The sequence below is a fragment of the Phascolarctos cinereus genome, unplaced genomic scaffold, assembly GCF_003287225.1.
Source record: "Phascolarctos cinereus isolate Bilbo 61053 unplaced genomic scaffold, phaCin_HiC Scaffold_9;HRSCAF=440, whole genome shotgun sequence".
NCBI lineage: Eukaryota > Metazoa > Chordata > Mammalia > Diprotodontia > Phascolarctidae > Phascolarctos > Phascolarctos cinereus.
Window position 1 is genome coordinate 201,615,638 of NW_027556402.1, and position 14,565 is coordinate 201,630,202.

Genomic DNA, 14,565 nt, shown 5'->3' on the forward strand with positions numbered 1-14,565 from the left:
TGGGCTTTTACAAATAAGGAAACTGAAGCCCTCAAAAGCTAAGTGACTTGCCTAGGGTCACACAACAGTAAGCGAAGAGGCAAGATTTGTAGCCAAGATATGAAGTATCACTGAGTGCACGAAAAAAGGAATAATATGTGTGTGTTTGGGGGGTGGTGCAGATGGGCAGTTTGGGGATTTCACGAGGAATATAAGAAAAAAAAATAATTAGAACTGTGCAAAAATGGAATGGGCTTCTTTTAAGGATCTTTCCATCCCCAGAGGTCTTTGAGTGAAGGCCAGATGGCCATCTACTGGGTGTGTTATACAGAGAAGTCATGGTTTCGGTAGGAGTAATTGAACTAGATGCCTTCTGAGGTCACCAACATTGTGACTCTGTAATTCTAAGACACTTCCAACGGGGGCTTTTGAAAGAAGAAGGAGTCTCCAGATTGGCTTAGAGGTGGTCCTTCAAAGCCATCCTTTTATTTTAGTAGTGCTCCCTTACTTTGCTGTGCTCCTTAAAGGGGTAGCAGCCATTCAGGATTTGAACTGACACGGAACATTTTATAGTGGCATGAACCACCTCTATTTAGGAATGAGTGATCCTTCCCCCACCCCCCACCAGAGGGGCTCTGCTGTCTCCTCAAAGCTGGTCTTACATGAGAGATGGAGAAGAGCTCAGGTCCCTTTCATTTTCCCATTGGCTTGCTAAAGTGCTTGGTACTTCAGCACTGAATGTGTTTGTGATCCTTTTCGGCTTAGTTCATCATACCCTCCTTTGCTCAGTGCTGTCTTTTCTTGGCATTTTCCTAGCTGTGTCAGAAAAAAGAAACTTCATTTGGCTTGGGAGCCAGACACAGTTATAGTACCAAAGGTCAGACTGGAGGTCTGAAATGAGAATCCCCAAAGGATGGTGCCCCTGGACTTGGAAAGGTGCACTGTCCCCACCCTAGCTTCATAACTCAAGGGCAAGGAGTGGGCCTTAATAGCATCTCCAGTATGTGAGCTCCAGCACACTCATACACACACACACAGAGTCCCATGCAACTTGTTCAGAAAGATTTTTACTCAGGATGCTGCTCAAGTAAGAGAAAAGGAAGACTGGATGATGTCTTCTCCACTTCTACAAGGGGTTAGATGGGGTCTGATAGGAACATGGGACCGTGGAAGTAGAGCAAAGAAAGAAAAATAGAACTGGGGTGTGGAAAGGGGGTAGGGTGAGGGGGGCAGGAGAGCAAGCATGAGAAAAGGGGAGAGGTGCTTAATGAATCTTGAATGAATGAAGGAAGAGAGAAAAATTAAGAAGGGAGGAAGGAGAGAGAAGAGGGAAGAGAGAGAGACAATCAGAGACAGAGACACAGAGAAAGACAGAAAGAAACAGAGACAGAGAAAGAGAAAGAAGGGGAACAAGCATGAAGGAAGGAAAAGAAAGCAAGACAAAGAAAAAGAAAGAGGGAGAAAAAGCATAGTGCTTTATACATAAGTGCTTTTAAAGTGTGGAATGACATCTCTTGCACACAGTGGGTACTTAGCGAATGCTCATTACGTTGAATGGATAAATGGAGAGAGGAAAGAAAGGAAAAAGGTGGAAAAAAGTGAAAGAAAGAAAAAGAAAGGGGAACAAAAGAAAGGGACAAAGAGAGAGGAGATAGCAGAGGAGAAAGGGAGGGGAGGAGTGATCTCAGGGAATGTTTGGCAGAGGCATCATTTTGTAGCCATAAACTTTGGAGGGCAGTTGGCCGGCCCTCTAAAGAGCCTCACTCCCCCCAGCTCTGTCAGGGCCAGGAGGCGGGCGGCGTCATCCTCCCCCCAGAACTCGGAACCTCTTAGCAGCAGAGCAGAATTCCCGGCGCTGGCGCCACAAAACTTGAGCTGTGGGTAAGACTTTCCCCCCCCTCACATGCTTTGTCCATTCAGCAAGGGGAGGGGATGTGTGTGTGTGAAAGGAGGGGTGCTGGGGGTGGGGAGGGAGGTTCTAACCCGCCCTTGGCCCCATCGGTCCCCAGGGGGCCGCGGCCGGAGCCAGAGCGTCAGAGTCCGGCAGCTTTGGAGGGCGTCGAACAGGAAGGTCTAAAGGTGACCCTTCCTCGTTGGCCAGAGGGGGCCCCTGCTCAGGCATAAATAGGCTGCTCGGGCTGCCCTGCTCACAGACGGCCGCCGAACAGTGCTGTCCGCTGCCAGCCCTCTGCCAGCCAGCACAGGTGCCCGCAGCCCCCAGCCTGCCACCCTCGCTCCTGCCCGCAGCTATCCGAGTGAGTACTGGCCCCCGCCCCTGCCCTATGGACCCCAACCTACAGGCTTTATCTCCTTAGTATATTAAAAGAGACAAATTCATCGGTTCTGCAACGTCTTGTGCCAGAGTGATAGCAGCTCTCTCCAGACCGTGTTGCTAGCGGGTCCTCCAGGTTCGTGCCCGAGAACAGCCCCGAGCCCCTCCAGTAGTACACCTGTAATTCCTTTAGCTAAACCTCTCTGGCAGCAACCAGAAGTTTGAGGACGTCAATTTGAAATTCATCACAATGTTGGCACAGAACCCATTCTTTAAAAGAATAAATACACCACTGATGTTTCCCACAGAAACATTTGCCGGTCTAATTAATTCCAGATGTGAGTCCAATAGGATTGGAGAAGAAAACCAGGACTATGTTTCTCCAGGTGCCTGATCAGAAGGAATAAAGGGAAGGGTATTGGGGTTTTCCATTGGAGGTGCCCATCTGGAAGCTGGAGCCAGCCTGGCAGTGGGTGGGGAAATGGGATACTGTACATGGGGAAAGAAGCCTGGTGATGTGTTCAGCCAGCCCTCCTTCCACACCCAAGTACTTTATATGTGTAGTTCCTTGTGGAGAGGTCACTGTTCACAAGGAGAGCAGACAGTGGTCCTTGTCATCAGCCTGTCCCCTGCCTTTCTGTGTCTGTGATGATCTGTCATACCAATGCGGGTATATCCCCCCCTTTTCCACATTCAGGAACATGGAAAATTTGATGCGTGTCTGCCGCTCCTGTAGAGCTGTGGGGACCCTCCTCCTGACAGCTCTGAGTTGGAGCAGCTGCTTGCCAGTGGGGGAAGAGGCTGTTTGCACAGCCCCAGGTCTGGGGAGGTACACTATCTCCTTCACTGGGAAATGGAGCCAGACAGCCTTCCCCAAGCAGTACCCTCTCTTCAGACCCCCGGCGCAGTGGTCCTCCTTACTAGGTAAGTAGAGGCAGCCTGGTAGAGCTAAAAGGATGCTGGACTTCAGTGGTGAAATGGAAAGATTTGGAGTTGGAAGATGGGGAGTTTGAGGCCAAGCTCTACTGGCCTCAGCTTCCTCTTCTGTAAAATAAGAGGGTTTTTTTTTTTCAAATGGTCTCCAAGGTCCTTCATTTTCAATTCTAAGAGACCTGGTCTTGTAGTCAGGAAGACTCAGGATGAATTCCTATCTCTCATACATGTATCTATGTGACCTTGGACAAGAACTTGATTTCTCAATGACCCTACCTCCCAACTCCCTAAGACAATAGTTTACATATTGGTAGCGGGTATTTTCTCACAAGGAGCTCCCTTCACTTAAGAAATCACAAATCTCCTCCCCCCAAACCTCAGTGCTTAGCATAGGAACCTGAACATAGTAGGTGTTCAATAAATGTTTCAAAGTTGTTTTTTTTAAAGAGCCCCACATTTATATCATGTTTTAGTTTCCAAAGCACTTTACAAACCTGATCTCATTTGATCCTCATAGAAATTCTGTGAAGCAAATCGTGTAAATATTATTGTCCCCCAAAAGAAGCTGAAGCCCAGAGAGGGCAATTAAATTGTCTAAGCTCATGTAGTTAGTCAGTAAAAGAGCCAGAGCCCACACCAGGGTCCTTTGACTTCTAATCTAGGAAGGACTCTTTCCACTCTACAAGCTATGATTTTTATAGCACAGAAACAATGGCTAATTATGCCCCCTAATGATGTTCTATTTAGTGGCTCCAGAAATCTGATTCAGTACCAACAGCACCAGGAGGATATGTCTGGAGGGAGAGCCCTTGGACAAGTTTAGCTGTAGGGTCCAGAATTCAAACTTATGTCAGTTCTAAAAATATTTAAGTTCTTCCTTCTTCCCCTCCCCCCAAATGGAGATGTCTAGAACTGTTGGGTAAACAAGGTCAGGCTGGGGAAGTCTAAGCCAAAAAAACAAATGGGACCATCTTGGAAATCCAAGGGTAAGGCCTGGCCAAATCTGAGCTTTAAGGATCCAACTCATTCAGATAACACTCACTTACAGCTTTGTTTACTTTGTGTACATTGTCTGATTTGACTCTCACTGGCTCTGTGAAATAGATACAATGATCATTCTAAGGCCCAGGGAGGATGTGAACTTCTGGGGATCACTCAGCAAACACTTCGGGTCCCTGGGTAAGGCACCCAGGTGTCTCCTGACATTAAGACCTGTCCCCTACCTACTATACCGCCTGGCCTCTCTAATGTCTGTCTGGCTAATATCTGCCCCTGACAGGTGCGACACACAGCTCTGACTATAGCATGTGGAAGAAGGATGAGTATGTCAGCAATGGGGTTCGGGATTTTGCTGAAAAGGGTGAAGCTTGGGAACTGATGAAGGAAATCGAGGCGGCCGGTGAGAAAATTCAGAGTGTGCACAGTGTTTTCTCAGCATCAGCAATTCCCAGTGGCACAGGACAGACCTCCACTCAGTTAGAGGCTCATTCAAGGCATTCACTAGTAAGTGGATTTCAATGTCTTTCAGGATCATCTTCATCCTCATTTATTTTCCAATAAAGGGCAGGTATCATAGAAATAGTGTTCTGCCACAGAAAGGTTCCTATCAGGCAAGGGGTATATAGAAGAGACCTGGAGTCTCAAGACCTGGGTTCAAATTCCAGCTCTGAAACTCACTAAACTGTATGACCAACTGAGCCTCCCTCAGCTTTCTTATCTGTAAAGTGAAGATAACAGGAGCATAGAATCATTAAATTGGAGCTGGAAGAGACCTTAGAGGCCATCAGGATTCAGAGGCAGAAATGGAGACGTAGAAAAGTTAAGTGACTTGCCCAGGGTCACGCGGGTAGTAAGTGTCTGAGACAGAGTGTGAATCCTGGTCTTCCTGATTCCACATCCGGTGCTGTATTCACTGTACTATTTATACAGTGAGGCAAGCACAGTAGAAATGGGATTTATTATGATAAAATGATGATGATGATGATGATGATTACTATGCTAACTATTAACACTGATTGGAAAAGGCCAACTGAGACATGCATTAGGCATTTGTACCAGTATAGAAGGAACATTAGCTGGGCATGTGAGTGAGCCATTCCAGGAGGAGGAAAGGACATTACCACTGCCCGTGCACTGGTAGGCAGGCTACTTCCTTGGTGCCTTTGGGCTGATTCGGTTGTTTGCAATGTAGGGGATGTTTGCCAGTATAGTGAGTGTGCATGCTCAGGCTTGCTCCAGGTAGAATTCTACCCTGCCTCACTTCTCCTTGGGCTGACCTGGTCCACCTACGCTCTCCGTTGTAGATGTAGAATTGCCTGGACAAGGCAAGTTCCAACCAGTATAGGTTACTCAGGTAGGTGAGTCTGTGCCAATCAAGCCACTCAAAGGCTGCCCCTTGTTGGACAATTTTTCTGATCAACCAATCTGCAAATTTTTAGTAAGCCCACACTATTTGCCAGGGAATGGCATAACCCCTACTCACAAGAATCTTATGTTCTAACAGAGGAGACAACAAGAATATATATATATGTATATATATATATATATATTATATATATATGCATTATAAGAATAACATAGTGAATAAATACAAATAAATGCAAAAGAAGGTAAATGCAAGGATACCTGGGAATGAGGGTTCTAGCTGTTGGGAGAATCTGCAAACACTGTATGCAAAAGATAGTCCTTGAGTTGCATCTTAAAGGAAGAATGGGACTCTTCCAGGCAAAGGGAAAGATGGAGGGCATTCCAGGTATGAGGACTAGCCAGTGCAAAGGTATGGGGACAGGAGATGGGTCTGTGTGTGAGGAACAAGAGAAGGCCAATTTTGCCTGAATTTCAGAGTGCAGGAGGGGAAGTCATTTTCAATGAGGCTGGAAAGATAGGGTTGCATCCTGGTTGTGAAGGGCCTTGAAAACTAACAGAGGAATTTCTATTTTACCTTCGAGGCAATAGGGAGCCACGGCAGGTAGTTAAGGAGGGGAATCACATGTGAGATCAAAATGACTTCAGCAGCAGAGTGGAGGATGAGCTGAAGTGGTGACGGAGACTCTTCCACGTCATCTGTAGCTATTTCAAGCATCGTTGACAGAACTCCGACAGAGCTTCCCCTCCAATCCCTGGTTAAAGTGTCAATTTTGTCTTATACAGAAGCCCTCGGAAGTTACTGTGTTTGTGGTCTTACCCTGCAGGTGCTGAGCTCAGCCCATCCTACTCTCCAGCCAGGGCTTCCAGGAGAGTCACACTCCTCATCAGAGTGCTAATTCTAGCTGCCTTTCCCTTGCTAGGTGTCATTCCTAGTGCGAATTGTTCCCAGCCCTGACTGGTTTGTTGGAGTAGATAGTATCAATCTGTGCGAAGGAAACCGATGGAAAGAACAAGTCACCTTGGACCTTTTCCCCTACGATGCTGGGACAGACAGTGGCTTCACATTCTCCTCTCCCAACTTTGCCACCATCCCCCAGGACACGGTGACAGAGGTAAGGAGCCTTGGAATCAGAGAGGTCGTTAGGGTTTAACCCTCAACCGCCCCATGCCCTGTGGGCTGTGATCATTCTGGAGAACTGGCTTCTCTCAAAGTACCTGAGGGAGAAGGGGTGCAGGATGGGTCTCCAGACTTCTCTCAAGCCCACAGACAACTATCTTGGGTCACCTTACTCCATTATCTGATAACTGTCTAGACCAGACTGCCTAGATAAAGCTGTGATAAAACCTGCTAGATAAGAACTGAGGGGCTAAGCAAATTGCCTAGTTAACTTGGCCTGGGCTTGGACTATTACAGGGAATATGCTTATTTAGGCTACATCCCTGAATCCAGTGGAGAATTCAAGCTACAAGGAGAAATGTGGTTTTTGGCCTATGGTCTGTGTTGGCTGGCTGGGCGAGCTGCTGCTGGAGTTTCCCAGCTATCTGACAACGGTATCAGAGATTTTTCTGCAGACTGAGCAGTCTTAACTGAGCAAATGTCTGCTTTGCTTAAATTCCAGATAACATCATCATCTCCCAGCCACCCTGCAAATTCCTTCTATTACCCCAAGCTGAAATCTCTGCCACCTATTGCCCGAGTGACCATGGTGAGAATCAAAAAGAGGCAAAGGGTCTTTGGCCCCACTCCCCCTGTCATGGTCCGCATGGGGAATGAAATCGAGGATTCCCTTTTGGGTAAGTCCATGGGCTTCTCCCACTTAGGCATATGCTCTCTGGGGCGGTGGGGTAACCCCAAAGCAAAGGCAAGCCAGTGACCCAATTGGAAGTAAATTTAGCTCCAGCAGCTGTATGGAATGGTGCCACCACGGGGGAGGAGGAGCTGCCTTCCCCCTGGTTCCCACTGGAGGCTTTGGGAAAGAATGAGATAATGTAGGGGAAAGTGGTTGGAAAAGCAGATGCAAATGTGAAGAATTTGGTGGGTTTGACTTTATTGCCTTTGAGAGATGACCTAGTGTAGTGGATAGAAGACTGGTCCTGGAGTCAGGAAGATCCGAGTTCAAATCTTGCCCTTGGTACACATTAACTGTGTGAATCTGGACAGTTGCTTAACCGCTCAGTTTTTTCCCCTCCCTTCTAAGACAGGGGTTCTTAACCTGGACTGTTTGAGTTAAAAAAAAATTTTTTATAACTGGATTTCAATCTAATTGGTTTTCTTTGTAATTCTATGTACTTTATTTTACACATTTAAAACATTATTCTGAGAAGGGGTCCATAGGCTTCCCCAGACTTTCCAAGGGGTCCATGACAATTGTTTAAGTTATAGACGAGCTGCCAATCTGCATTAGTGGAGGGAGCATTCACACCAGGATGTCCCTGCAATCAATGAAATCCTAGGTACCCGGTAAAAGAGTTAATTTGAAGTAGAATAAGTCTTCTTGTCAACCAGAAGGGGCCTTAAGGACTAACTAGTCCAGAGGAAGAAATAGATGATCAGAGATGAGAAGGGCCTCGTGATTTCATAGGGCATGATTATTCCATAACATCTATCATTTGAAGACTTTCATCCTGTAATTATGGCTTTGAAAGTAAATAAATAAAATGGCTACATAAAGAGGTTGAATAAATTTCCCCCCTTCCACTAAAAACAATCCAGTGCTTAGCCCAAGGCACTGCACACAGTCGGATCTTAAACACTTGATTAATTGAATTGAAAAAGCACACAATGTGATTTATGTTTTAGGAATACAGATTCATACTGATTCATGTTGTGTCAGGGGAGAACAATTAACTAACTTATTTGTTAGGGTTCTACCTCTCCTTTTATTATAAAAATTAATCAGAATGAATTGGGCAATCTATTCCTACCCATTAAGGTCCTTCATTCATAAAGACACTCCATCCAATTCTTTCTATCCTTTGTACCATCTGGCCTGGAGGAAAGAGGACTTAAGTGCGTGGGATGGGGATGAGGGGGTGGTTGCCTGCCCAGTGATATCTGAAGGGCTGATCTGGGACACTTGCCTTGCTGAGCTCCAGAGCGCAATAATGTAGTGGAGAGGACATTGGACTTAGAGGCAGAAGACCTGGGTTAGAATCTAGGCAAATCCTTCATCTTCTTGGGATTGTTTTCTCCCCTGTAAAATGAGGGGATTGGTCCTTTCAGCTGTAATTCCTATAAGGGAGGCGCATTGGGTGGAAGCCACAGAGAGGCAGGTTTGGACATAATGTAAGCACAAATATTTGTCGTTCGTCCTTCATTTTTGAAGACGACCAGTGACATCACACGGTGATGCCTTGATGTGCTCCGAAGTGAAAGGGGTATCTTTGAGAAGGAGAGGGTCAGTTCTCAAGCTCTCAGTACCTGGAGAGCTTTCTGGGATGCTATGGAGGGGACTCATACGCAACCAGAGGGGCCTGAGCTTGGCTGCCTTCTGAGGTTCTTCCCGTGAACCTATGATGCTGAATTATTAGAGATCTACTCAGCCCTCCTCCCCACCCCACCCTCAGGAAAAACACCCCAAACCAAGTTCTTTAGGTCTTCATATGGGCTGCACATTATTAATCTTTCACATGTTTACTCTGAAGTAAGTCTTTCTATCCTGTTGAAAGACACAGCATAAAGGGGAGACGGGGACTTAGTGAGGATCATAGGATTCGGGGCCATTGGTTTGGGACAAACAGATCTTTATCTTAATGAATAAGGAACTTCTGTAGACCTTAAATTAATATGGATTTGAAACTGTTTCCAGAAGTAAGATGAAAGACCGTAGTATCGAATCTCTGGGCCATAGCAATCAATTAGGCTTTCAAAAAGCGTTTTCTGGTTTTCCCTCTCTTCCTAAGCCTGCACTGGGGGTTATTGAGGGAGACGGAGACAGAGGCCCTAACCCTCAGAGTCGGAAGACTTGGGTCCCCTCCCCATGAGAAGGGATGTTACATAGGGAACAGAGGGGTTGACCTGACCTCTGAGGTCCCATCCAAATGCAAATCCTAGGATTTTAAGTTTCAGAATTCCCATTCTGTCTTTCCAATATCCCAGGAAGAGAGGCTGTAAGAGAACTTCTTGTATTTTGCTCACTGGGAAACCGAAGTCCATTGGAGGACAATAGCTTGCTTTAAGTTGGGTGGCTGAGCCAGATGGACCCCCTTCCCTTCCCCACGAAGCGTCTATCCAAACTTCCTACCTTGGCTTGGAAAAAAATTAAGTTAAGTGGTTCAGCCATAAAGCCCAATGGATTCTTTTTTATTTTTATTTATTTATTTATTTATTTTTAATTTGGGGAAATGAGCAAGACATGGTGAAATGAAAGAATGCAAAGACAGGATGCTGCAGCCCACAGTGCCCATGGTGCCCACACAGGGGGGCCGAGACCCTCCACCCAAGCTGTGGGAGGGGCCTGCCTGCTCATGATGATCTGGGGATCTGGCTGCTCCCTTTGGAATCCATTAGGGATGAAAATCAAATGTTGCAGTTTTGTCAAAACTGTTGTCAGAGTGTTTGTCATTTTTTGAGCATTTTCTCACAATAGGAGAGCTTGGCACTTTCCGGCGGAGTAAACACAGCGCACACGGCGGCGGTGGCGGGGGCCAGGAGCCTTCAGGCTGCCACAGAACGACAGCTCATTTTCAAAAGCAGAAAACAGAAGCTTTTATTTACCAGGCAACATATGGCCTTTATTATAGGAATGTAAAAATCAAATCCTTTGAATTCGATGTCCTTAGGCAGATCGAGCAGCTATGGGAGATGTAGTATCCAAAATGTATTGGTTTGAGGTTAGAAAAATTATACCATCGCAAAGCTGAAAAGGACCTTAAAACATTGAATATAAAATGTCAATCAATCACCTACTGAGAGCTGGCAGTGACCTGGGAGTCTCTATCTAGTCTAGCGCCCTCATTTTACAGATGAGAAGCCTGAGGCAGAAAAGTGTAGTAACACAGGGAGTAAGTAGTAATAGCTAGCATTTATAGAGCGCTTTAAGCTTTGCAAAGTGCTTTACAAATAGTATCTCATTTCATCTTCACAACAACCCTGGGAGTAAGTGCTTTTATTATCCCCATTTTACAGATGAGGAAACTGAGGAAGACTGAGGTTAAGTGAAACTTGTTAGGGGTCACACAGCCAGTAAGTGTCTGAGTCACAAACTGACCCTCACGTTTTCTCCACTCCGGGCCCAGCTTTGTTATACCACCTAGTTACAGGAACTTGGATTCGAACCCAGTTCTTTGACTCAAGAGTTAGTGTTATTTCAACTGGATTGCCCTGACCTTGGAATATAGAATGTTAGCACTAGCATGGACCATAGAACATGGAATGCTCAGGCTAGAAGGGATCTCAGAAAATAGAATGTTGGAACTGGAAGGGGGCTTAGAAAGTAGAACATAGGGGCAGCTAGATGGCGCAGTGGATAGAGCACGGGCCCTGAAGTCAGGAAGACCTAAGTTCAAGTCCGGCCTCAGACCAAACATTGACACTTACTAGCAGCTGTGTGACCCTGGGCAAGTCACTTAACCCCAGTTGCCAAAAAAAAAAAAGTAGAACATCCAAGCTTGGAGGGGGCTGAGTCTATCAAACATGGGATCTGGAGCTTTAGGACACAGAATGTTACCCCCAAAAAGAACTTTAGGGCATAGGACATAGGATTTTAGAGTTACAACAACTGTCAGAGACAATGCAGTCCAATTCCCTTTACAAAGAGAGAAACTGAGGCCCAGGGAGGAACAGAGACTTGCTCAAGGTCTCACAGTTAAATAGCAGAACTGAGGTTGGAACCCAGGTCCTCTGATTCCAAGTCTGAGACTCTTCTTATGCTGTGCTCTATATCTTACTAGCAGAGCTACAAGTAAACAAACAAACAAACAAACATAAAAGTTACTAGTCTTGCTTTTTAAAAACAGCAACAGCTGCTCCCTGGTTTTACATGGGGGGCAGGAGGAGCAAATATGTCTGATTTTCCTGAAAAACATCTACTCATGCTTAGTTTAATGCTAGCTGGATGTCTTTGTGCTTTGTCCATTTCCAGAAACACCTCTGGACTGTGAAGTCTCCCTGTGGTCTTCCTGGGGTCTATGCACAGGCCCGTGCGGAAAGACAGGAGCCAAGAGCCGCACCCGCTATATCCACCTGCAGCCAGCCAACAATGGAACCCCCTGCCCAGAACTGGAAGAAGAGACTGCGTGTGAGCCTGACAACTGTATCTAAGGAGCATGACAGACCCAGCCAGCCAAGTGCCCAGACCCCCTCCTGGGTAACCAAGCTGGGCTGCGGGCAGAAGTGGGCACAGGAGTCAGTCCTGGGGAATTCAGGTGTGGCCTTGGTTTGGCATGGGACATTATCTATCGAGCGACCCTCTGTTCAGCCTGGGTAACCAATTGTGGGAGATGTTTCTGATAAATCCCTAAACGTTCATGCAGCTTTCTGATTTGGGATGAAAGACCCATAGCCTGAATAATCTCTCCCAGGATGGTAGAAGTGCTCACACTACCCTCTAGTGGCTAAATGGGAGATTTCTTTCTAAGCAAATTGGATTCACTTCTGAAAACCGATTTTTCTAATATACACGGGAACCAGTATGTTCACATCGTCCAACGCTGGCATGCCTACCCCATCATCTTCCATCTCCCGTAATCCCACATCAATTACAGGATTCTAGAAAAACACAACATTTGGAGAAGCAACATGACAAGGGGCTGTGGCATGTTCTGTATGACATCGTACTTTAAGGATCTGTGATTTCCTGCACAAAGTCAATCCTTTCCACTGAGGCACATTACAACCCCTCCTCCTACATACCTTACAGATTTAAAGCTTGAAGAAAAAACCTTAGAAATCATCTAGTTCAATCCCCTCATCTTACAGATGAAGAAACTGAGGCCAGAAAAATTAAGTGACTTGCTCTGAATTATACAGGTACACAAGTACAGGGTCAGGATTTGAATCCAAGTCCTTTAACCACAAATCCTGTGCTCTTGCCATTGACTGCATCACATTGTCTCCCTACATTTTTATATGAGTTATTGTGGCAAAAAAAAAAGTCACCCCCCCCAGCTGGTCAGTCCTATTGAGACACCCTTCTCCTCACTTGGCCACCCTTCTTTATAGATACCAGATACATAGATTTCCCCCCAGCCTACACTTTCTAGCTTGATAGACCATTTGAGAGGTTTTGCTTTGCTGATATGGCCTTCCGGGGCTCACGGCTACCTCTACCAGCCATTGGACCTTGGACGAAGTCTTCAGTGAAGGTTAATGTTGTCTTAATGGTCACTCAATGATTGGCTAATGAATGTCACAGTGGTGCCTCTCCAAAGTCACAGTGAGGTTTGAGTCATGTATTAATAGTGTCGGTCAGGGCAATGTTACATGGGTCATGCCTGAACTAGAATTAGTTCCTCCAGAAAGTTTATTTATGTACATTTGAGGCTAATGATAATGATGTCCTGGATTATGATTTTTTTTTTACTAATTTATTAGCTTTAAGCAAACCTTTACACGGCTTTTTATTTTCTTTTAAATTCAGAGAAAGGATACTTCCCAGGAACCATTAGGCCTCAGAGGAGTGGAAATGAGGGAAGGTAGAGAACTCAGTGAGACCCCCAATTGCCCCTCCAGGCAAATACTCCCATTTGTGCCCAGGTTGAAGCAATCCAGATGCTAGCACCTGAAATGTGGTTGTGTCTGGGATCCCTTCCCATCTAGCTGGCTTTGATCCTGTGGTTTTGTCAGATATTCATCTGAACAGGGGTCAAAACGAGTGATGATATGAATGGACAATCTGGAAAGATTCACCTCATTTTTTTAAATGTTACTGATCTCTTTGCACATAAATAAAATTTCTATCTTTCTTCACAAATGTCCATGAATCAACCTTACTCATGTCTACAAAAGTCACCAAGTTGGAAGGAGGATCCTCTCACTGGATTTAGGGTTTAAAAGGAAGCACAAAGCTTATCTTGTCCAACCCCTTCATTTTATTATTATTTTAAATTTTATTTTATTAGTTTTCTAATTAACAAGCATTCATTTCTTCTTCATTCCATTCCCTCCCCTCCTCATTTGAATAACCAAAAGAAAAGAAAAAAGAAAAAAAATTTAAATGCTGTAACAAATATAACTTCCCCACTGGCCCTGTAAACTTGTCTTTTTATAGAGGAGGAAACCAAAGGAATTGAAGTGGTATCCAAGGTCACACAGGAAATGGCAGAGGCCAGATATGAATCCTAGGTTCTCTGACTCCAAATGCAGCATGCTTCTCACAGAATTAACTCAAACCAGCAGAGTAGTCTTAGGATTCTAGGAACGTTGATCTAGGGCTGGAAGAGACCTCAGGAGCTAGCAGTCTAGTCCAACTCCCAGATGAGGAAACAGAGGCCATGATTTTAAGGGAGATTAAGTGACTGGCTCAGGGTCACACAGATAATAAGCTACAGAAGCAGAATTAGAATCCAGGACCTCTTACACCCATGCCAGTGTTTTTTCCGTTATATCACCTTCTCTCTGTATTGGTTAACTACAGCTAACATCTATGTACGCCTTAAGATTTTTGAAGTGATTTACGTATGTGATCTCATCTCTCCTCACAATAACCCTGAGAGGTGGGTGCTGTTATTATTCCCACTTTATAGATAAGGAAACTAAGAATGAGAGGTTAAGTGATTTGTCGGTGACCACACAGCTAGTGGAGATCCGAGGCAGGGTTGGAACTCTGGTCTTCCTTGACGCCATGTCTAGTGTTCTGTTGCTGTTGCTGTCCTGGCCCCATGTGGGGTTTTCTTGACAAGGACATTGGAATGGTTTGCCATTTCCTTCTCCAGCCCGCTTTACAGATGAGGAAACTGAGGCAAACAGGGTTAAGTAATTTGCTCAAGGGTCACATAGCTAGTGTCTGCGGCCAAATTTGAACTCCTGACTCCAGGTCCCATGCTCTACCCATTGTGCCACCCTGCTGTTCTAT

General features: G+C 45.5%; 1 protein-coding gene across 3 annotated transcripts; it reads left to right on the forward strand.

Annotated features, from left to right (window-relative positions):
• Positions 1-1,755: 1,755 nt before the first annotated feature.
• SPON2 (spondin 2) lies at positions 1,756-13,464 on the forward strand. 3 transcript variants are annotated; one of them, XM_020992285.2, is made up of 8 exons: positions 1,756-1,860; positions 1,989-2,234; positions 2,560-2,637; positions 2,949-3,175; positions 4,464-4,687; positions 6,472-6,663; positions 7,171-7,345; positions 11,635-13,464. In XM_020992285.2, exons 4-8 carry the CDS (start codon positions 2,953-2,955, stop codon positions 11,811-11,813), a joined length of 993 nt encoding a protein of 330 aa, XP_020847944.1. In that variant the 5' UTR covers positions 1,756-1,860; positions 1,989-2,234; positions 2,560-2,637; positions 2,949-2,952; the 3' UTR covers positions 11,814-13,464. The 3 variants fall into 3 exon arrangements, with proteins under 3 accessions (XP_020847944.1, XP_020847943.1, XP_020847945.1); XM_020992284.2 differs by lacking the exon at positions 2,560-2,637; XM_020992286.2 differs by lacking the exons at positions 1,989-2,234; positions 2,560-2,637 and having other exon boundaries at positions 1,763-1,860.
• The last annotated feature ends 1,101 nt before the right edge of the window (positions 13,465-14,565 follow it).

Coding starts and splice junctions, on each gene's coding strand:
- SPON2 (XM_020992285.2), top strand. CDS start 2,953: ATGGAAAATTTGATGCGTGTCTGCCGCTCCTGTAGAGCTGTGGGGACC. Junction 4,688..6,471: donor CTCATTCAAGGCATTCACTA/GTAAGTGGATTT, acceptor TTCCCTTGCTAG/GTGTCATTCCTAGTGCGAAT. Junction 6,664..7,170: donor CCCAGGACACGGTGACAGAG/GTAAGGAGCCTT, acceptor CTTAAATTCCAG/ATAACATCATCATCTCCCAG.